This window comes from Vanessa cardui, chromosome 25, assembly GCF_905220365.1.
Source record: "Vanessa cardui chromosome 25, ilVanCard2.1, whole genome shotgun sequence".
Taxonomy (NCBI): Eukaryota; Metazoa; Arthropoda; class Insecta; order Lepidoptera; family Nymphalidae; genus Vanessa; species Vanessa cardui.
In genome coordinates, this window is record NC_061147.1 from 6,317,319 (window position 1) to 6,341,582 (window position 24,264).

Consider the following 24,264-nt stretch of genomic DNA (forward strand, 5'->3'; position numbering starts at 1 on the left):
ACGAATTAATATATTAAATACGAAAAAAAGATAAAATTTTATTAAAATATATTAGGTTTCGCAAAAAAATGGAAAAGCAATAAAATCGAATATAACCCTGACAAGTAGAGTGAGTCATTTGATCAAATTATAGCACGACTATTGCCGGTCGACAGCTTCGTCTGTTTTCAATGTAAACTTATTAATTGGAGTACAAAAATATATAGGCCATATTAGTTATTTCGTAAATTGCTCGCATTTCCACAGAACCATAAACTAAACTCACATATTTTGATGTAGTTATTACCTATGTTATATTTCTTGTAATGAATAGCGAATATCTGAAGAATATCATACACAATTTGTTACATATAAAATATAATTTGTCCAAATGTTTTAATTTTTCGTCCTTTTAACTACACACCGTTTTTGGAACTACAAGGGTTGATGCAGCTGTAAAGCTTTAAATAGATTTTTAGAGGTTATCAAAAATTTTACGATTTATTTTCAAAACAATACATTTCATCATAATATTGTTTGGATATCATTTGATTATATATATTTTGTAAATAAAATAGTTTTATTAAAAATGATACGACCTTTTGTGTCTATAAAAAATATCGTCAGAATCGTTTCAACAAATTAGTAGTGATGGAACAAACAGACAAATCAGATTTATAATTTGTGATACCACCCATGTTATTTGATATGACGTAAAAAAGTTCAACGCTACCTGGGAGGCGAACGGTTCCGGACCGGACATTGTGTCATTCCATAATTTTGCGGTCAGCGAGTTTGCAGGCCGTGAAACTTTTATTTGTTTAGGCAATATCCGTGTACACCTTATATCTTCCTTCACGTACGCGAGATAAATCTTCCTAAATAAATACAATTTGCTCTTGTGTACTATTTTAGGGTTTCGTGAAATTACCAATGAAGCAAAACAAGGTATACATATATATTGTATAGTATATCCAATAAGTCTTATCGATTTCAGCGTTTGGTTTCTTAAAAAAATTTTTAATAATGAACATTTAGAAACAAAGGAATAAATTAACAGTTATATTTATAACTAGCCATGCCCGCAACTTCGAGTGTGTTTGGATTAAACATAAAACGTAATTGTCGTAGCCAAAGTTACTCCTTATTTTATCAGCTTTCTTGCAGTCAGAGTCCAATCAAAATCGGTCCAGCCGTTCTAAAGATTAGCCGGAACAAACAAAAATTTAAAATAAATAATTTTGGTATATGTTCCGTTTGCATAAATATGCATTTAGTAAAAAACGGTTATTTTAAAATACAAAGAGACACTCTTCTAAAAAACTATTTCTTAGACACATACATTCCTTACTGTTCAGCAATGTGCCCATTGCTTACAGTAATGTATGAGATAAACACAAATCAATGGAAAAATTTAATCAGATTTTTATAACATACCAGAATCGTTTCCAACAATTAAGTATTTAAGTATTTGATAATTTTATCAGCTTAAACTATTAATTGGCTTAATTATCATTTTATTTCGACGATATCCTCTATTAAGAAATGATTACGTTACGATTAAAAAGCCAGAATCAATCAAACCTTAAGTACGTATAATGCTTAATAAAAAAAAATAATTATCTGTTATGAAATATTTATAGACTTTATATATTGGAATATATATATATAATCAGCATAAACATTGCTTTATATAAAGTATACTGAAGTATAAATTTATCAAATATTTTTTCGTAATGATTTATTCTATATGAAACGAATTAGAACTTTTTTAACTTCGGTTTGTGAAACGATTTTCATTTGTATTTATTTAGCAGATATTGACCAGCTTTATAATCAATGAAAACATGCAATTACTAAGTTATGAAAACTAACAACCCGCCCCGGCTTCGCTTGGGTGCAAAGCTGATACTAAATGTACTACAGACTTTGTTTACTTACGATATCGCATTAGAAACTTCTAAAATTATCTGTGTTGCTTTACTATATCGCCCATGTATTATATACAATAACCTTCCTCTCGAATTACTCTATATATTAAAAAAAGCCGTATCAAAATCCGTTGCGTAGTTTTAAAGATTTAAGTACACATAGGGATATAGCGACAGAGAAAATGACTTTGTTTTATACTATGTAGTGATAGTGTTGATAAACATCTACCTTCGATCACTATTTGTTTTGCTATTATTATTAATTTTATCCAAATAATGTTTGTTGGCAAATAGCGAAGGATTCATCCAGTGTATTCGTCACTACTTAATATAAATAAAAAACCATCTTACTAATGATTGATGGACTTGATTCTGACGGGTTCGGATACGCAAGAAACAGTCTCCACAGATGATAAAAACAACACAAAACTGCCTACAGTATTATTTAAAATTCGATCCCTAATATACTTATATAGAATACAATTAATTAAAAACTGAACATGTTAAACAATTAGACAGAAAAGGCATCGCTTTAAAAGTATATAAAAATTCAAAAAAAAAATAGGTTATTTCACACTGTGTTTCTTTAAATACGTTCGCATGTCAGGACGACATTTTCAGTTTTAATTAAAATAATTACATTCAAAACGTCCAACTGACAGTTGACACATGTCTCAGTTTTTACTGAAATTTGTAACTTAACACATAATTGTTTATATGAATCGAATTAAAAAAGATACGACACAAGATCTGAATAATGCGTCAGCTATTATAGAACATTTGAATATTTATATTTGAGCGAGTAAAAACGAGACGCCTTTTGAGTTACGGCTGACATTAAAATTGTTGCAGCCGTAGATGGCGCGAAACAAAAAGCGTATGTATTTGAATAAACACCGTAACGATGGAAGATAAACGGCTGATTACGCCAATTACTTCTCATTATAGGAAATTATATATATAACATATCGTTATCTATTCGCTGTCAGTTCGTCACTCGAGCCCGTGATAGTGTAAAAAGCTCGTTAATCTAACGATGCCGCTTAATTGTGAACGCATATCAACTTCCAATTAGAACTCGGATATAATGACATAAAACATCCAACAGGTAGCCAAGACTGGAATATGAATCGCAAATTGTGTGAGAGCGAGACGGATAATGATGATCGCTAGAAAAGAGCGAGACGAATGGTTACATATATGTACATTTATGAATATGAACACAACGTGGAATTATGGATCAGATACGCGTTTGCAGTAAGCTAATGTTGATTCTCGGGTGTGAAGTCTGGTTACACATAACAAGCATTAGTAATAGACGATCAAGTCGTATTCAAAAGCGTATTGTGAATCCATAAACACTCAGGCTAGTAGAGTCGAGAAAGGCAACTTATGGCCACTAACAAGTGCTTCAATAATAATTTCGTAGCAGCGAAAATCTACTACACATTCTCTTTACTGAAAACTGGCAGATAATTATAGTATTACCAAAAAATATAGGTATATAGATTACGTTTACAAAATTAATTGATATGACTTCTTATTCCGTACAACTTACATTGAAAGCTTTTAGTTTATTTTATATGATTGATGAATAAGAGTGACTACTAAGTCTCTTATTAAATTAAAACATAAAAATTGAAACGACTTTTTATAATATATGAGCTGAGATGGTCCAGTGGTTAGAAAGCGTGCATCTTAACCGATGATTACGAGTTCAAACCCAGGCAAGCACCACTATATAGGTATATGTGCTTAATTATTATTTTATAATTCATCTCGTGCTGCGCGGTGAAGGAAAAAATCGTGAGGTAACCTGCATGTGTCTAATTTCATCGAAATTCTATCACATGTGCATTCCACCAACCCGCATTGGAACAGCGTGGTGGAATATGTTCCAAACCCTCTTAATGGAAGTAGAGGCCTTATCCCAGGAGTGGGAAATTTACAGGATGTTACTTTACTTATAATATATTACAAACATGGCAGATCTTTATTAATATTTAAAATGCTAAAATAACTCTGTATTATAATACTTTATCACGAAACTGAATTTAGTTGAAATTTGGCAACTTTTTTTAATTCTCTCCTCGAGGTAAAACGGCGTCTGAAGGTAGTTGTTCATAATTATAAAAGTTAAACAAGCAACATTTCATAAGATTAGATACTGGTTTCGAATTGACAAATTGTCTTTGATACAAGTTTATCTTAATCGCGTGACAAGTCTAATGAAAACTATTAAGAATGATGATGCGTCGGAAAATATTGCATCAGTAATACTATATGAGCAATAAATTATTATTTAAAGAATCAGAAGAAAGGATAAGTACAGCGGGATTTCATATTATCTGTTAATGAGTTGGCCGAGATGACCCAGTGGTTACACCGAGTGCATCTTAACCGATGATTTCGGGTTCAAAGCCAGGCAAGCACCACTATATATATATGCTTAATTTGTGTTTAAAATTCATCTCGTGCTCGGCGGTGAAAGAAAGAAACGTGCATGTGTCTAATTTCATAGGGTAATAAGCGATATGCTAAACCACTCATTATTATTATTATTATTTGAAATACGTTTGTAAGCTGTTAAGTTACCATCAGGTGTCGTGTGATACATCAGCAACCTTGGGAACTATGACTTTGATACCCCTGTGTGACGTCACACGGGTACAATCAAGCCGAAACAGAACTATGATATTGTTGTTAGACGATAATCATAAGAGAAATACACGGGCAACTCCATTTCATCTGAAGATAGAAGTGTTAGTGAACTTATGTAATTACACAATTGAGGAATATTTATACTTCTTGTATTGCCAATATCTTGTCGAAGATATCTATAAAGATAACTGAATGTTTCGTCGTACAAAAAATATGTTGTAAGTTGTGTTTAAGTTCATGGGTATGAGTCGGCCGCAGCCGTGCTGTCTAATATTAGCCTGTCCTGCACTGTTGAAAATCTTTATTTCCGTTTCGTCTGTAATAGATTCTAATATACTTGAGGCGTCATTAGCGCAATGGCTTAAGGCAAGCCTGAGGATGTAAAGTCGCAGGATCGGTCTTGAACCATTGGGCTATTGTCATCATAGTGTTAAGTTTAAAAGGAAATATTAGTCATTCCTTATAATATAGCATTACTGCTGTTCGTTATGCTAGTGAATGGATTTAAACAACAATAATAAGTAAATTACCCCCCAACCCCGTAAGTTTCTGTTATGATTCATGTAAGCATATTCATTCACTATCTCAGCTGTCAAAACAAATGAATATGTTTTGTTAAAATTTCGATTTGAATCAATAATGATTCCATATAAATCATGTCTTCAATCATTACACCGATAAAAGCATTCGCATTTATTGAGTTTCACCAATACTAAAACTAGTTATTATTTATTGACCTTGCCCATATTTTACGGATCTGAAATTTTATTTGTTAGTTTAGTTCCAATGACAATATGCCTTATAACTATGACGTTATCCTTCACCCAGGTATAGCTCTAAATAAAGGAATTTCTCTAATTTGGTATAAGCGTGAACCCACTTACAACGTGAACACCTAAAACTTGAGCGAAGCCGCTGGTGTTTGTATTCATAATAATGACTTGACATATTATATGTAATTCTAATCATATATTAAGGTATTTTTTTTAATTCCACCTAAAAACTCTCAATCATGACAAATTATACATGAGAGATGTATTCTCGCAGTAAGCTTTTAAATCATATAAAATTGAATAATGCAACAACATGATGATTGCAAATGTTTTACGATTTAAAGCATTTATATTTTATTTGAGATTTATTTGGAAATAATGTTTTTTCGCCATTAAGTTACTTACTGACTATAATCACTTACGTTGATCGATCCTCTTGATATTTAATATGATTGAAAGCACTAAGAGTTTTATTATTGTATTGATATTAAAAGCAAAACTTGTAATGCTTTTTGTATACATATTTCATACTATATGATTGTGAAGATATCTTATGATTTTATTTTTCATTCAATTTCAATTCAATAAATAATTTGGAGTGTTGTTTGGAATAAGATGTGAATAAACCTATAAATACACTGTATAAGATGAAAATGTAGGTTTGAGCTTCGTTATAACCTATAACCTTTTTTGTTTATCGATACTATCAACAAGAAACTATTTATCTATAAGGTCTTAATCGAAGCAATAATCTTGAAATCTAGGCCTGTAATAACTCGTTCACTTATTTCTTCATACTATATGTTAAATACTAGTACTTATTACTAGGCTTTATTAATGATAATATAGTACTAAATGTTCTGAAGCATTCTATATGTGAGCATGATAGAAATGGGCTTTGTAGTACTTCTTTTTTGTAATTACTTTAGTATTACACCAAAGGCCAAAGATATACATCAAGGCAGATAACTTCTTAGTTCCCATAAAATAATTCAAAACTTCCCAATAGTCTTTGTACATCACATGCTTTATTTTTTTTTTCTGGTTCGCCCGGAGTCGTGGCGAGCTGATCAGATTAGAGAACCGGTTCCACGAAAACATCCCGTGGAAAAAAAAATAACAAAAAACGACACTAAGAACAACAAATAACGAGGCGTTCGGACGTGCCCGATAGTGATGGGCGACTATCGATAGAAAAATTTAATATTGATTTTTATATTTTTTTTTTCTAAGACCCATTACGCAGGTATAAATCCATACGATTTGATAGAATGATTCGAGAAAATTATCATTTTTTTTTTTTTAATAGCAATAGAATGTTAGTAAACGTCTAACCAAAATTCATTCTTATAAAACCACTGTTTTTCAGAGAAAGATACATTTCCGGTATAAAAAGTAATATTATATAAGTATAAAAATAATAGCATCGAATTTCAAGACACAAAATTATCGACATTGAATATTTAAATTGAGAACAATGCCAACAGCATCCCTATCGGGAGGTGGAGTCAGATGAAATTATACGAAAATATTGTAACGATAGTGACAGATGATTATAAGCTGGCGATAAAACACACATAATTCTCACATAATGGCCGCTCCGGGCAGACATCACCGTGATAATTCCCACCTTCTCGACTCTATAGAAAACAATTTAACATTCGATTTACAATAATCTCTCGATGATTCACCTTGAGACAATAGTTTTTGTATGCCATTTGAACTTAACGATGTTTTAAAGAATTCGAAAAACAAGACTCAGTTCTAAGTGCTTAAATTTATATCAATAATTATTATTTACCGTTGAGCTGATAATGGGAATGAAATTTATTTATATCACAGATAATTTTTCGAACCTTTCGTATTTCATTTGAAATTACGTACATATTTATTATAACAATTAATTAACATTTGATTATCTTTAAAAGTCCGTTATATAACAAAAATATCCTATAAAACCTTTTTTGACAATTGCAACTGTTATGCTATATCATAATGGTAATTCAAAACTTGTATAGATATAGTATTAAAAAAGAGAAAACGCATTTTTTTGTCTCTTGTCTAGCTTTCACGTCTTCAAGCAATCAAAATTAAATACAAATGCTAATAACTTTATAAATAAACATCGTAAGACAAAATGTCAGCTCCTTTAATCAGGCAAAAACAACGGGTGGGTAAATTGACGTACAATAATGAAGATTCTCGGAGCCTGACAAATGATCACAATCAATTCTGACCTTCAGTGTCAGACGATAGCATTTCTTTTAATATAACGAATATAAATCCCATTCGATAAAATAAGGAAGGTTGAAGTGTCTTCGAAATAAGTAATCGAATTAAATGCTGTGTAAAGTATGCCTTTAAGTATAATTCGACAATGTCAACACGCGTCTTTTCCTCAGTGCTCCATCACGGTTGGACAGTTTTAAAAGTGTTATTTATCGAAATTTCAAAATCCTCAGTTCGTGATTTAATAAAATTATTTTTAATAATATTTATTTCAATCTTAATATAAAGATTATGAATGTATATTTTCAGTCGTTTATAAATAAAATAATTTATATTGTGTTTACAAATGCATGTAATATAATGCTGTTGTAATAGCTAATTTTTTTGAGTTCTAGGCAGAAGTTCTTTTCAGGAAAAACAGTAGTGTGACTCCAGAGATCATAGGATCTGAGGTGTAATGATGCTTTGGTTTTCAATGATCATAGAAAAATAGAAATTGTATACATGTTTATAAAGAACCCATTCTTTCGGAAGAATTTACATTTAGAACCAGTCGATGGCATGTAATTCTTTATTTTCACAAGCTTGTCATAACATAGTTGTTGAAACTCATTATTTAACAAAAGCGACGTATGCGGATTTAGCTTAAGATGCATAATAATAAAAAATAATTAAATTATTATCAATATATTCAGGTTTGCCTCTGCCAAAGAGTGTAACTGTAATTCCGTTATGAAGGACAAGTATGTTTAACGTTGTTCGTGTCAATTACATGCACAAGGAACAATTTCGGCCCAAAAGTGTCACTGGATATGTAAATTGCGCCTTACATCGAGATGAACCTCGACGAGTTATCAGTAAGACTTGATTGCTCATCTAACCTTCGTAAAAAAATACCTTAGTTTAAACTGAAATCAAAGCCAATTGATATTTAGATTAGACTTAAGGCAAGTAATACAAATAGCTCAAATGATAATAATTGACGTTAAAAGTGTAGTAATTCTAGTTTCTTAGCATTTCATTCAACAAAGAACTTGAATTAAACAAGGACTTTGCTCTCAAACAGGTTTAGATGTAGGCATTATTTTTAACCTTGGTATTTGCTTATCTCGATTTTCTCGCAATTTTCAGTCTAATTTATGAACGACTTATGCTTTTTTGCATATTGAGCGGGAACGTTATCTCACATTTATGATAGCTAAGTATGAACTTAATTATTGATAATCATGACAATTAGCAAAATAATATTATCTTAACTCTATCTATACATATGATTAAACTGTCATGTATTTTTATAGAATTGTTTTATAAAACAATCGATAAGTATTGGACGTAATTAATGCATTATTTTTACATAAATTGACTGACTTTACAACAGCGTACCTTGAGAAAAAAATTAAGAAGAATTTTAAAGAAAATCACCAATTGAATGAAAGGGTACAAGGTATGCACCTGTCTTTTATATGTCCCTATATTGTAAAAAATATGAAACCATAACGGAAGGAGATCATTTCCTTTTTTCTGATTTAATTATATAAATCAAAATGTAACAAATTAGATACCTACTATTATAGTTGGTATTTAATTTAAAATATTCAGTGATTTGCAAAAGGACATAAGTTTTCTAATTAACTGCAATTTTCTTCAGCGACTGAATTAATTGTAACTTTATATTGTCACCGAACTTTTATAGAATTAAATGAATATACATACAAAAATTATACATTTAATGCAAATTTTTTCGTTAAACAACTCCCTTTTTAGAACCCCCACTGCTACATTTACATGTTTGATTCCATTTGACTTATTTTACATTTATTAATAAAGTATTTTTTTGATAGAGTGAATTAATAATTGAAATTCTTGACATATTATACTTTCAATAAATATTCATAATAATTTAAGTCTATCTTAGTCTCAAATTTATTATTTTAATTTAGGTAGGTAGGTACAGGGTTCCGTATATATCCCACAGCTGGGACATCGAATGGGATAATAATAGATCGCTGGGATAAGCTACTTTCCAGAATAATCCAATGTGGTTTTTCGGATACATATAAAATATACATACATAGCTATAAATCATTATATTATTAAGAGAGTAGCTTAAAAACTTTACAGACTAACAATCTTGGTGTTTCTTTATTTACGAATTATACTTTACGAATTAAACTTATCAAAATAAAAATTCTACGTGTATTAAATTAGATATAAATAAAGTCAAATAATAAAACTTACCAAACACAGGACTTAGATCCGACTTCACCGATAGTTTACCGGAATAAGGCTCGCCGGATTTTTCCTGAAAATAAAAACAATTATTATTATTATCATATATAGTAACTTAAAATTAAAAAGAACCTAACAGAACATTATAATCGAAGTAGCGTAGTGAAGGGCGTGGAAGAATATTCTAGAATAAGAAAATTCTATCACAGATAAGGTGGATAATGTTCAACAACAACAACAGCAGCCTGTAAATTCACACAGCTGGGCTAAAGGCCTCCTCTCCCTTTGAGGAGAAGGTTTTTGGAACATATTCCACCACGCTGTTCCAATGCTGGTTGGTGGAATGCACATGTGGCAGAATTTCTTTGAAATTTGTCACATGCAGGTTTCCTCACGATGTTTTCCTTCACCGCTGAGCACGAAATGAATTATAAAGAGAAACTAAGCACATGAATCAGCGGTGCTTGCCTGGGTTTGAACCCGCAATCATCGGTTAAGATGCACTCGTTCTAACCACTCGTCTCGATAATGTTCATCAGCAGCGTAACTGATAAATGTCAATACTAGCCGTGAAGTAAAATCATAGAAATTGATACATCGACGCAAACGCCAATAAAAGATCACACGATAAAAAGTCGAACGAATCGCTCCCTCAGGGCCATGGCAACCGATTCATTCCACTTGAAACCTTTCCCCAAACAATATCAACTATAATAATGGACATAACAAATCGAAATGTTTCCGCTATCATTAATTCGGGAACAGATTTCCTCTCGCTAAAGAGCCAATGGACCGTTGAAATCACGACACCTTAGTGATTGTGCATGGGGAGTATTATCGTATCACGCGATATGGTGTCATTATTTATAGTATTTTTAAGTGATATAAGTCTGTGCCTTTGTATGCTTAGATCTTTAAAACTACGCAACGGATTTTGATATGTTTTCTTTAAAAGATTGATTCGAGAGGAAGGTTTTTGTGTACAATACATGAACAAATTACTAAAGAAATAATGATAATTCTAGAAGTTTCGGGTCGCTAGAACGGAAGATATTTAAACCTTTTATTAACTTATACTGTATTAGTATAAATAAATTTAAACTACGTTTTTAAATAACTAACTAAGCATAGATTTTAGATAGTTATTTGAGATAATTTGATATGTTATAACGAAATATTTTGATTAATAATTTCTTGGTTATTAGATAAATCATGCATCAAGATATTTGGTATAAACACGATACTCGACGATATTATTACGTACGACCCTAGAATAGTCTCCCGATATCTTTACGAGGGCCGTAATGGGATAGAGGAAACCAGTTTACCCCACTCGGACGTGTTTTCCCCAAATCAAGGGTAAGTACCATTACAACAGTTTTTTTTTGTATGATTCGTTAAACGGATGATTGAATATTGGTTTATAGCAATTATTAATCTAAGATAAATATTACTTAACAAGTACATAATAGCGTGGCCGTTATACGTCATCTATACATACGTGTTTTATACCCCGGTTTTTCACGTTAAAACGGAACTTTATCAATATTGATATTATAAATGTGAAAGTAACTCTGTCGCTCTTTCACGACCAAAGCGATGAACTGAATTTCATGAAATTTTGTATGAAGCAAACTTGAAGTCCAAGAAAGGCTTCCTAAAACGCGAGCGAAGCCGCGTGCAAAAAAAGTCGTCTTAGATAAATATTATTTAACAAGTACAAAATAGCGGAGTCATGAGAGAGCGTCATGACATATCACGATGTACATGTTTTATACCCCGGTTTTTCACATTAAAACGTAACTTCATTATTTATATATCTACAGTGTAAATAAATATCAACACTGATCTGAAATATATGACTCAATGGACTGATTTAAAACTTTATTCCAAAAAAAGGCCGTGCATTTTTGCCGTATATGATTTTTAATAAAATATGATATTTTCGTTTAGTGTGCGGATAATTTATCTTCACTCATAATTGAATACGACAGACGGTCAATATATTTTTAATTCTGTATTCTATGTGTAAACTTTATTCAATTATATTTTAAATTGTAACTCTATATGTCTGTGAGTTAAATAAAATTCTACTAAAAATAACCAGTAATGATCACACTGGAGATTTCTTTTGATGTTAATTGAATTTTATATTTACCGAATTTAAATAAATACTAAATATTATTTCCATGAATATTGCCCAGTGGTTAGAACGCGTGCATCTTAACCGATGTTTGCGGGTTCAAACCAAGGCAACACCAAAGCAATTTTCATGTGCTTAAATTGTGTTTATAATTCATCTCGAACTGGGCGGTGAAGGAAAACATTGTGAGGAAACCTGCGTGTGTTTAATTTCAACGAAATTCTGGCATTGGAGCAGCTTGGTGGAATATGCTCCAAATCTTCTCCTCAAAAAGGGGGGGGGGCTTAGCCCAGCAGTGGGAAATTGACAGGCTGTTGTTGTTGTTGTTGAATATTATTTCTTGTTCAGATTTTATCGTTTATATAAAGAGCGAAGTTATTACTGTTATTTTAATTAAGATATACATTTAATTAACCTTTACACCACCCATTTAGAGTTTAAAATAAATAAACATTATTGATGAACATCAACACATTTCGTATAATTCTATAACAACGAGAATACATTAAAAATATATATTAATGGCATATAATTATCGATGCAAAAACAACTAAATGGCTTCTGTAATGAAAGTTGTGGTTTTTATTAGAAATATCCGCATTTTATGTTTAATTTTAGCATATTGTTACATACTAATGTTGTTAATTGTTATTACTTCGAAGATGCATTTTTAAATAGTGATTTTTTTCAACGCAGCTGTATTCCATGGACCATATATGGCGGGCAGATGGTTTTATGTAACTGTAATGTTATGTTCCAGTGCTTGGGATGATTATGAAATATTTGAAAACAATTAAAAAATAACTAATGATCTGATAGATTGATAGCTGGAATATTTTTTTATTGCATACTCGCTAGCCGTCCTGGCTTCGCACGAACGTTTATATCGAAGGACAGACGTAGTTGAGTTGCTCTGGGTCAAGCACCTTAGAGCTTATGCAGAATAACTTAAGAGTTTCATCATAATCGGATGAGTGAAACACACATAGAAGACACGCACACACATAAACTTTTAAATTTAATATTTTATATTGTGTAAATATCTTTATCCATTTGGTTTAGTTTATCTCACTGTTGGGATTACGTGAATAGGTATCCTTTAAACTATTGAAGATTAATTTATGAATATAATTCCTCATTTGTATTTAAATGACACCTCTATAAAAATGTATAATTACTTTGTTCTAGTAAGACATTTTTAAGTTAAGTTCATTAAGAAATAACTAAAATAATTGAACGAAAAAAAATTAAACATAAATATGGGAAAGAAAAATGTAAAGATGTTTAAAGGTGAACAAGTACTGGATATAGCAAGGAAGACTGCGTTATAGCTTTTGCTACTTTAAGTTACAATCAGCTATTTCGGTATAAGCTAGTTTATTTGAAACATTGTCTAAGCAGTAATAAGCAATTATAATATTATATAAGTAGTCAACAATTAATAAAGTAATACAACAGTGTATAAAATCCTTTGCGAGGTGTCGTTAAATCAGGATCACGCTCTCAAAGCGAAGACGGGCACATAGGACATAGCCACCCATAGATATTGGTGCCGTAAAGAAAAGTAAAGTAACAGCCTGTAAATTTTTCAACTGCTGGGCTAAGGCCTCCTCTCCCATTAAGGAGAGGGTAATTACCAATAAGAGCTACTAATCACTTGCATTGTTAATGCGCCACCAACCTTGGTGCTTAAGATGTTTCGTCACTTGCTTGTTTGATAGGTACGGATCGCTAATATACAACAGACAATATATTAAGGATTGTTGTTTGGGGGTGGCAAATTGGAATAATTAAAGAATGGGTTACACAAAGGCCTTTAGAAATTTACTCATGTTATATTTCTTCTTGTTTACTTTTCCTTACAATTCAATAAAGTAAGCGTTCTAAGTATTCTTATTAACAACTATTGTTGCTTAACTTAAGTAGGTATTGAGAATTGTTCAAGATTTTTTTGGAGTATTAAATCACGCATTAACTTGCCGTGCCCTCATAATTTATTGATGCAAAATGCAAGTGAAACTGAAATAGTAATAAAAAATATAATCTTGTACGTCAATAGTATAGCATTTCATAGCTTATTTAGTGGAACAAAATCCTTAAACAAGACGACTAGCTCCTCCAGTCTAGATGACAAGATAAAAACTTTAAGTGCACCTCAAGTTGTAATTGATGGTCATCATTATGTAATGACTTCGCAAAAATATGACTGAAAGTATGTTCTTTTGTTTGTTACTACACTCGAAAGCACTTTAATAAACGACTTTTATATGTGTTATTGCTAGTAGATTCATGTAAGTCCGTTTTCCGTTCTGCATAATTAATTTGTATATGAAAATAAAGCAATTAACTTTAAACATTAATATTGGTAATTATGTGTAATATATTGACGTAGCTTTAAGTTGATTTACGTGGAGGCTTTAAAAGTAATTATATATGTGAATAATAATATCGATTCTAGATGGCTCAGTGTGGACTTTGAGACTAACACTAAATTTCCATGTATTTAGTGTATTAATACACATTTATACTTAATAAATGACTTAAATATACGAGACGAAAGTTAATGAATAAACAATAAATAAAAACAATTATAATTTTTACTACATTGGTGTACATTTAAGAATGTTATATTACCTGGATGACGATGGATCCAAGGAAGATAGTGATTTTAATTCATTAAAAACATATTTTATTTTTATTTTGAACAATTAAAATCTAAATTCAACTATACCTAACTAATTAAGTGAGTAGGTAAGTATGTTAGACGATACGTATAACTTATTAAGTTTGAAATTGCGTTTGTTCCTATTAAAATGAAATATTTAATTTAATTATTCGGTAGCGTTAAAGCCACCTTTAATGCAATTTAATTTTTATTGTTAATTAAGAAAACAAGGAAAAAGCTTATAAAGTTAAATACACATTAATTGATTCTATGTAATAAAAATGGCATTGTTGTTTTAAACAAACTTACAAATTTACCATAGATTTTACATAAGTAAGGAATCGACAATGTGCAATTTTATAGATAGATATACATTGTACCTGAAATTAAAAATAGATATAACAAATTGTGTTGCATATTATTTTTTAATTGGCGGATGTATTATAGATAATATAGCGATTAAAAGATAAAATATGTATCTGTACTTGGATAATGATTAATGTAACAATTGTTTCCTTTGTATAGATAAAAAACTATGTTTATATGTAATGTTGGAACAACTGTAAGTTATATGTTTTATTAAGTGGTTCCTGATAATATATTAAATTTAAAAATAATTATAATTTTATATTTTGTAATATTAAATGTATTACACATCACTTAAATAATTACAAAATACATAGCTTCAATACTATATGTTTGTCCAAACGAGTATAAATATGTCATCAATAAATAGATGTATAATCAAGCAAATCTAACATTCACCTCTGTATTTAAATGAAATATTTTACGACTATATGAAATTTAAAATAAAAAACGGAATGGACATTTACGGTCATTTGATTCCGAACATTTTTAAAGCATACAGGATTGATCTGAATTGATTATTAAAAAAACATGCTTACCATAAACTTTTATAGTTAACTCACATAAATAAAACATTTAATAGTATAAAACAATGTCCCTATGTATGATCTTTAAAAGATCTTTAAAATTACGCAACGGATTTCGATGCAGTTTTTTTAATAGATAGTGATTCTATAGGAAGGCTTTTGTACTTAATACATGGATAATATATTAAAGAATCAAGAAAAAATCTGAGTATCGCTAGTGTTAATATATAGGTAATAAACTTTATATATTTTTTAAAATGACGATCGAAAAAGAAACCCTATTCTGTATCTGAAACCAATAACGAAAAAAGTCGCGTTCCAAATACGAAAATTCATTTAGAATTTAGATTTAATAATAACTGACCCCTAAACCGCTAGTGAGAGGCTAATCTCGACAAATCCGTATCTAAATCCTCGGACAGCGGTGATGGATGTCGATATGAAAATATCAAAATATCGAATTCACCGTCCGTATCTTATCACTTAACACGGAACACGTATTTCGTGTTACATGAACACGTGGCCTAATAACATTTTTATAAAGCTGGTGGTGATTGTACTGTTAATGTTACCACTTATTTTATTATCATAAATTTTCTACTTATAAACATTACACATACACATATGCTGTTTTGGTATGATGGTTAATGATGTAGTGGTCTGTTCTCATATAGTTTAAAATATGATAGTTCCTGAAATTAAGTATTTCGAAATCTCTTCTCTCTTATAAGATTAACAAGTCACTCCGCAGTTTCACTCGGGTTTTTAAAATTGGTCCGGTCTGGTCAATAACCAGACCGTCATCAATGATTTTCTTAAGAATAAGAAGCATTCTTTATACAAAATCTTCAACTCTTATAATATAACACAAAATGTATTAATAGGAAATTAGAAACAGAAAAGAGTTTATATGATTAATCAAGTTCACTTAGTATAAATTCAGACACAATACGGATTTCATAAAGTAAGTAAACAAACATACAAATATTTAATTGATATCCCAATATTCACTACAGCGATCACCAAATCATAGACTTCTTCGATGATAGAAAAATCTCCTAAATTACAAGTTAAAACTAGTTTTAGACTATATTTTCGTCACAACGAAATGAAGTCGAACTGAAAGCGATTATCGTTGTAATATTGGCGAGTGACAATCTTATCAACAAGGCCGTGTAAACTAACGTATTAACACACATTCACCAAATATTAGAAGGATACTAAAGTTTTAGCCGTTACGATTTTTTTATAACGTTATTTTTAACGTTACTTGAATTATAGAGGGTTCAAGTAACGATAAGTAACGTTATGGAGTACCTTCTTTGATTTGTTTGGCTACTATTTTCAGCAACGACATATTTAATTGACACCATTTTGCGATGAGATACCATAAACTGGATAACATAAAGACTTTCTCCGTGAAATAATTCTTTCAACTTTTAAGTCATCGGTCAAAGGGTACTGTATCAACACGTATACCAATATAAATATTATATACATATACGGTACAGTCTTCTTAATCTGTACAGTCCTTTAAGTATGATTGACAAATTATTTAAATTTAAATGGGACTTTTTAGTGGTATATTTAAGGTTCTGAAACTAAAAATTAATAAAACAAATAGGATGATTGTCCATCAAGATACATTCCATAGGAACCGCTGCAAGTTTTAACTTGAAATGAATATTAATTTAAATTAAGGTCAACCGTTCCATACTTTGTGAGTGCTATAAAAATATATGGCGAATATTGACATATTTTCTGTGACGTGACTCATATATATAAAGCGTGACATTTACCAAATTAGGTAATTCCCCTTAAATTTTTACTCTTTTTTTTTATTAAAACAATTGAAGACAATAGTAATATAAATTTCAGTAATATAAAATTATATTGTTTTTGAATTAAATAGCAATTATAAACACTTACATATACGGAACCCCAAGTAAAAAACGACAATTTTGTTTATTGTAATAACAGATCATCTTATCTGCTTGTAGTTTTCTACTGGCTATGTGTAATGTAATCATGTTACGAATAATTAAATAGATTAATATAAAAGATTATGTATAAACTATTTAATGTTATCACTATTTTATGAAAACAAAATTATCATAATTAAAAATTATATCAATCAGTCCATGTTCAGTACAATTAGAAATATTAAAACTAAATGGATTTTTTTTTAAAACGAATCTTTGAGGTTTTAAAAATGGAACAATTACAAATATATTTAAAAACAATAATAACAAGAGTTATTATTCTTTAACGTTACAAGATAATGTGACGTTTCAGTAACCAACATATACCAGAAAGTACAACGATAATATTAACCCAATTAATTAGACCCACACAAAATTCGACGTAAAAACAAAAACAATTGTCTCAACTTTAATTTTATAATAGCAATATCATATAAGTTACACATGTAATCAGGGCCTAATTAAAAATCAAATGCCACCCATCCGAGCCACAGGCAGCTAACATAACTAACATGATTTGGCCAATTTTCCCCGAACCGTCATTATCGATTAAAAGAAATCACTAACCCGCAATGTAACATTACAAGTTAAAGTGAAGTGCCCAATGTTAATTGGTATCGATAATGGGTATCGACGTTCCCGGTACCTAATTACATGTTCCTAATAACGTAAGACATATGTAATCACTCGCAATAACAGAAGCAGTATTTGGACTTGTTTAAAAACTGGTCAAATTTTACTTTGTTTTTATTTAGACTTAGTATTATTGAAATATGCGATGTTTATCGTATGCCCGTATGAGATACGAATTATTTCAAATCACTATGTAAAGCGCGCCTTCAACCCGAATGATTATATATCGATTTAATAATAAGAAACGATGAATTTTGTATCCGAATAAGCAATAAAATGTAACGATTTTTTATTAAATTACAACGCTAAGTGTTGTGCTAAGCGGCATTATTGATGACCATATTACAGCTTTGTCACATAAACGTTTGTCACTGTCTAACGTATACGATAAGTTATTGTGTGAGAGAGACAATGTATCGATTTATTCAACACATTATTTTGCATTTTAATAACAGAATGGTGTCAACGTGGAATGATTATCGCTTTTATTTTAAAATTTTATTACTTTTTTATTTATTAAACATATTATTAGTTAAATACATCGCTACATTTATCGTATTATAAGCTGGTAGATTGATTGTATTGTAATAGTATAATCTGATTTGCCTTAGTTAGTGTATCACTGATTAATCTTAGTTAGACAATAAGCGAGTTATCCTGATTAAAAAAATATACTTTAATTATTTAATCGTCTCGAAAGTATATAAAAGCTGTAAAGTTGCTGAAATACGATTGTTAATTTAAAAAATTGTATCGTTTATTTTAGTTCTTTTGTAGAGCCTTCCTACCTTTAAATAATCTAAGAAATTATACATAAGCAATATTAATAGTTGTTTTAGTTCTTATTCTATAAGTTCAGTCTGATTAAATCGGATCATTAAACAGTTGTTGGTACTTACGTGAGGTTTCCTGGCATAGTATCATCAATGTACATACAATAGCTGACTAGTGAGCCGTATATTGTTTTAAGGAAAGGAACGTTAATTGTTTAAAGGAAAATTTTAATCGTCGCAACGCATACCTAGGTGAGTTTCGATTCAATTTAAACCAGTGTTCGAAATCACAACAGCGTCGTGAGATATGGACAATCATCAGATTAAGCTAAAATAATTTATAAATTAAATGAAACACATAAATTTAAAATTAATTATTAAAAATTATGATATTTAAAAAAAAAACGACGCGCTAAGGTATAAAATTTCACGACCGAAATCGATTTAATTCCAAATTTAAAATCACAACCCGTATAAAAGGAATCGTTATTTAAAATTAATTATTTCAATATTTTCAATGTATTTGTGTGAACTACCTGCGTTTGTGTACAAATAATTGACTTTTCAATTTCGTGTCTTTTAATATAAGTTCAGTGTTGCCTGTGGTGTAATAAATGGTGATACTAACAAGTCCAGTTCTGAGAAAGGACGGTCCTTCGGCCTTTTTTTATTTTCGAGTTTCGGTCACGAGTTTCGAAGATAAATAGTGGAAGTAGTTAGTGACGTCATGCTGTATGAATTTCGCAGATTTTCGACATTCAATAATCTTCATTGTATTACGGCGATTATATTATGTAATTTTTTCTGTTGACTTTAAAGAAAAAAACATATTCCAATACTATTAAATAGTATAATATGTTATGTTTTCTAAAAATAGCATAATAGAAGTGATGTGTCTTATAAGGCAAGATAATTATAAAGTAAAAAGTAGTCGGGCTCTTTGAAGGATAGTGTGCAAGAAAGCAGTAATTGAGGATATGTATAGAGTTTGAAATGAATAGAAAAGAAAACAGATTTTAGCAACCCTATAAAACGAAGGGTAAGCGCTGAAAACTTATAAAGAGAACAAAATACAAGGTCAATTTAACTTTAACGACATCATTATAAATATAATTGGGATACAGAGAAAAAAGAATGGATTCGAATTTTAAATTTAATATTTTTCATTGCTATACAATAATTATAAAAAGAATCGATTCCATATTTAAAATTAGAACGTTGGTTGTGTTCGCGAAACCGTTTTAAAACGTATCAAGGCATCAGAATAGGTATACATGTTTGTGTTCACACGTAATTAGACCCCTCGCGTCTCATTAGCACTGTACAGACGTAGCTTTCAACAGCTATCGGTCCTCGTCACACCTATGTATTTAATAGAGCGGTCTCTTTCTTCTAGTTGATTGAAGATCAGCCTGGCTGGTATTTGATTCCGTATTCCTGGCGAGCGATTGGCCTGAGTTTGCTTTATCTGTTTGTCTCGCTAGTTTGTACCATACTGCATTTGGAATTTCATGTTTATATTTATAATGTAGACGTACATATTTGGATACTTGATATTTATAATAAGATATTTGATGTATGATGCTAACTTGAGATTCCCCAAAACCGACAGAATAATTGGAATTCTTCTAGTGTTTAATTTGCAAACATTCTTGATGTGTACATGTTCTTAAGTTATTTTAAATATGAAAGAAAATATTGTTACCAAAAAAGTAATAATAATACCAAACAAATTTCATTTCAAATTCTAGACAATAACGCATGTATAGGGGTAATATTAAAATACTCATAATAAATTATTATAACATAGAAATTATTACTACAATTTATTTTTGATGGAGACGAAAATTTGTTAATACAATCACTTCGCTTGCGAGTCGTTCTGAAATTCAACCTAAATACCGAGATGTTATCTTAACATTCGTAACCAACAATCGCCCACCTTCAAAATGACACTAAAATACTAAAATTTTCCCATTAGAGCAAGTCCAGCGAATTTCAATAAACTGAACGACGGTAATTTACAGTTATTATCCTCGCTGACCCCGCAAAACACCCACCGTAGCCGGGCCAGGTCACAAAAGAAAAAAAAAAACAACAAAAGAAAAAAATAAAACAAAATCTGGTATGACCAGAAAAAATAACCAATTATCCAAACAATTCGAATTCTTATTCCATTACTTTAAAATTCAATTTAGAATACCACAGCTGTTCGAAGTTAGGGAGCGCCACTCCGCAAAAGGAGCTTTATTTCAGAAGCGAGAAAGCACAAAGTGAATTATGGAAATAACAAACCCTTAAACACGAACAATTTTAAGCTATAATGTGTTGGGAACAAGGTCGTAAATCGGGTCGGTGTGATTGTTTTTTTATAAAAAAGGACCGATCTCGTTTGGCGGGCGTACCTGCGCTTGCGCAGACGTACTGTATTTATGGCGCCTCCGATTCAACACGTGGTACACGGCATCGGTATTAAAAACCTTGTTAAGTGTAACTGTTCGTTTCCCTTCATTAGTTTTTGGAGTCAACCTGTTTTGGGTTATAAAATGTTTGTCTATGGTTAAAGGGACAAATTGATTTCACGACCCTTTACTCGGACATATTCTATTACCTATATTTATTTTTAGTCAGATGAAATATATATTTATTTAAATAAATATAAGATTTCTTATCCAAGAAGTATAAGCATTTTAACTTAAATAGGTATAGAATTAGATTTTTTTTAAAATAAAACCTTAAAGTATTATAACTTTCCTGCGCGTCCGAGTCTTTAGCGATTTCAGTAAATGAGATATCATTAAGTTCGAGGCAGTTATGATAAGAAGTTATAAATTGCAATGTGACACGAAACTTATATAGAAGAAGGTACGTGTTTCCATTAATGGAATTATATTATTGTAAAATGTTAACTTTGTTTCCCTTTCGGGCATTGCGTCCTAATACCATTCTAGTAAAACAAAATCAAAATTTGGGATATAATGAATTCATTCGATCTGAATCGAGTCGATTCGTTTTTCACGTTTCACTTCTTAATACCTTGTTCATTATTTCGAGATTATTCTCGAAGGCCGGGACTCATTTGAAGACTAATACATCAATACAGACAGGTTAACGTGTAATTAAGAATATACTCTGAAACTTCTCAAGGCTGGACAGCCGATAAATCATCCGTCGAATGTTTCTCGTTTCCGGTATACGGATTTTTTGCGTTATCATCGGGTTAATGGCGGGTAAAACTATTAGTAGTCTATGACATATAAGGTGGTATAATTAACTAGGTTCTCGGTTAACAGATATGGACGCGCTGTTTCGAACTGTTGGTACTTCTAGAGAATAGTTTTACTTGTGACGAATAGACCAATACTATGTAACAGAGATTTTATTGTACAGAATGACTCAAATTGTCTATAACAATTACATTACAGTTACCTTAATAAACAAAAACTGAACAAGATATATTTTCAAACTTTCTAAATAAATAAAACATTACCAAAAAAATATCCTCGAGTTACAGACAAATGAATAACAATGAAAGAAACAAATCCAAGGCACTTCTAACACAAGTAACAACAGATAATAATGTATTGTTTAAAAAAAAATATTCGAACAATTGTCCCCGAGATCGCCACTTCAACACCGGATGGGTCTACCTTGTTCTGTTTACCTTTATTTTGCTTGAAATTCACAAAAAGTACGAGACGATCCTAAGATAAGACGGTTCAAGAGATATGAATCTTATAGACAGGGCAAAAAATGTATTTCGTAAATGTAAACCTTTTCCGTCATCAATTTTAATCTGTGATAAAAGTTTTGAACTGTCATATTTAGTGTCAATAATGGTTATTTTAAAATAGGTTACTTTTTAAGCGTCTTAAAAAAAATGAGGTTACTTAATCGATTGTATCTTTTATGTTGGATAACTTAAAATTCCTTCATTTATTAATCGATTAGAAAAAAATATTTTGTTTTGAATACAATTCGTTTGGTCTCTTTTAAATTAAAAGTTGTTAATTTCTTTTATAAGTTAAGTACATTTGATAATGTAGTTAATAAAATCTAAGTAAGATCGTATACATATTTAAATACTATAAACTTGTTTGAAATATAAGAAGTATAATTTATATAAAAATAAATAAGCTCTCGACTGTTTAAACGCCGTGTCTAAACATATACATGTCAGTGAACACGAGTACCCAAATATTATGCTTTTGAAAGATAGCCAGGACATGCGCAGGCGCTGCAGATAAGATGTGCGTTAGGTGAAAAAAAGCGATTACATTTAAAACTCAACCTTATTCTTTAATGGATAAGAGTCATCGCTCTATATCAGTCAAGGTTGTATTAAGATTACGGTTGAAAAAGACATGTCCTTCTTAATCACGGACTCAGAAGGATTTAGATAAAAATTTCAAGGGTTGCCAAGAATTTGATTTTTTTTTTTTTAATTATTTATGTGTATTTATCTTCTTAAAAAGGTAAGAGCCTAAAAACTATTATGCATTTTTATGGCATATTAATTGGAATAGTGCGGTATGTTTTTAAAAATCATTATCAGTACATTTTTATATGTTAAGTATTGTAAGGAAAAATTCCCCAATGCAAAAGGGGGACATCGAAAAGTAATAAAATTCAATATACGATATTCTTTTTTTGAAAACCTAAATCAAATTTACAAATCATTAAATCAATACTAGCATCATAAATATGTAGAGTTGGTTGTACACACTAATCTCAGCAACTATCAATCTGATTTAAAAAACACATTTTCCTGTTAGATAGCCCACTTATTGAACTTGACTATATCACGCTACAGCCCACGGCGAGGATTATCTATTTTATTACAAATTTAATCGAATAAGTCGTAATCGTTATTAACTATTTTTGAAAAGTATAGATTTATTTCTAAAATACACGCAAGCTTATTATAAAAATGCTAATCATACATATTTTAGCTCGAAACTTTACATCGTGATCTTGTAGAGTAATAATTTATACAATTATAATTAATCGTTTTTATATTGCTTAATTATAATTATGAAACAATATTACCATCTTGTTTGAAATATATTTTAATATTTGGTGACACTTAAGTTTATGCCAACTCACTGATACTTTGTATTTAGTGTTCTGGTTCAAACGTTGAGTCTTAGTTTCCGCGCAAGTATTGTAGATGTAATGATTGATATTTCTTAAAGTTTCCAAGTGAAAAGCCGGTTTTTAAAAAAAACATTAGGGTCTATGTGTCCGGCGCGAGCTACACAAATTCTAATACACATTATTGTTTGTATATGAATAGTGTGAAGTGTAATTCAGTAGTTAATAATGATCAATATATATGTAAAGTACAGTAGTAAGTAAAGTAACAGCCTGGAA

The 24,264-nt window shown here is 30.4% G+C and overlaps 1 protein-coding gene across 5 annotated transcripts in view; it reads right to left on the reverse strand.

Annotated features, from left to right (window-relative positions):
* The window catches only part of LOC124540396 (protein pangolin, isoforms A/H/I/S), a 148,311-nt gene that overhangs the window by 75,174 nt on the left and 48,873 nt on the right, over positions 1-24,264 (reverse strand). For all 5 annotated transcript variants that reach the window (XM_047117900.1, XM_047117899.1, XM_047117901.1 and 2 more), the window contains exon 3: positions 9,812-9,875. In XM_047117900.1, coding sequence (XP_046973856.1) covers positions 9,812-9,875 — 64 coding nt within the window. The remainder of the gene's footprint in view (positions 1-9,811; positions 9,876-24,264) is intronic.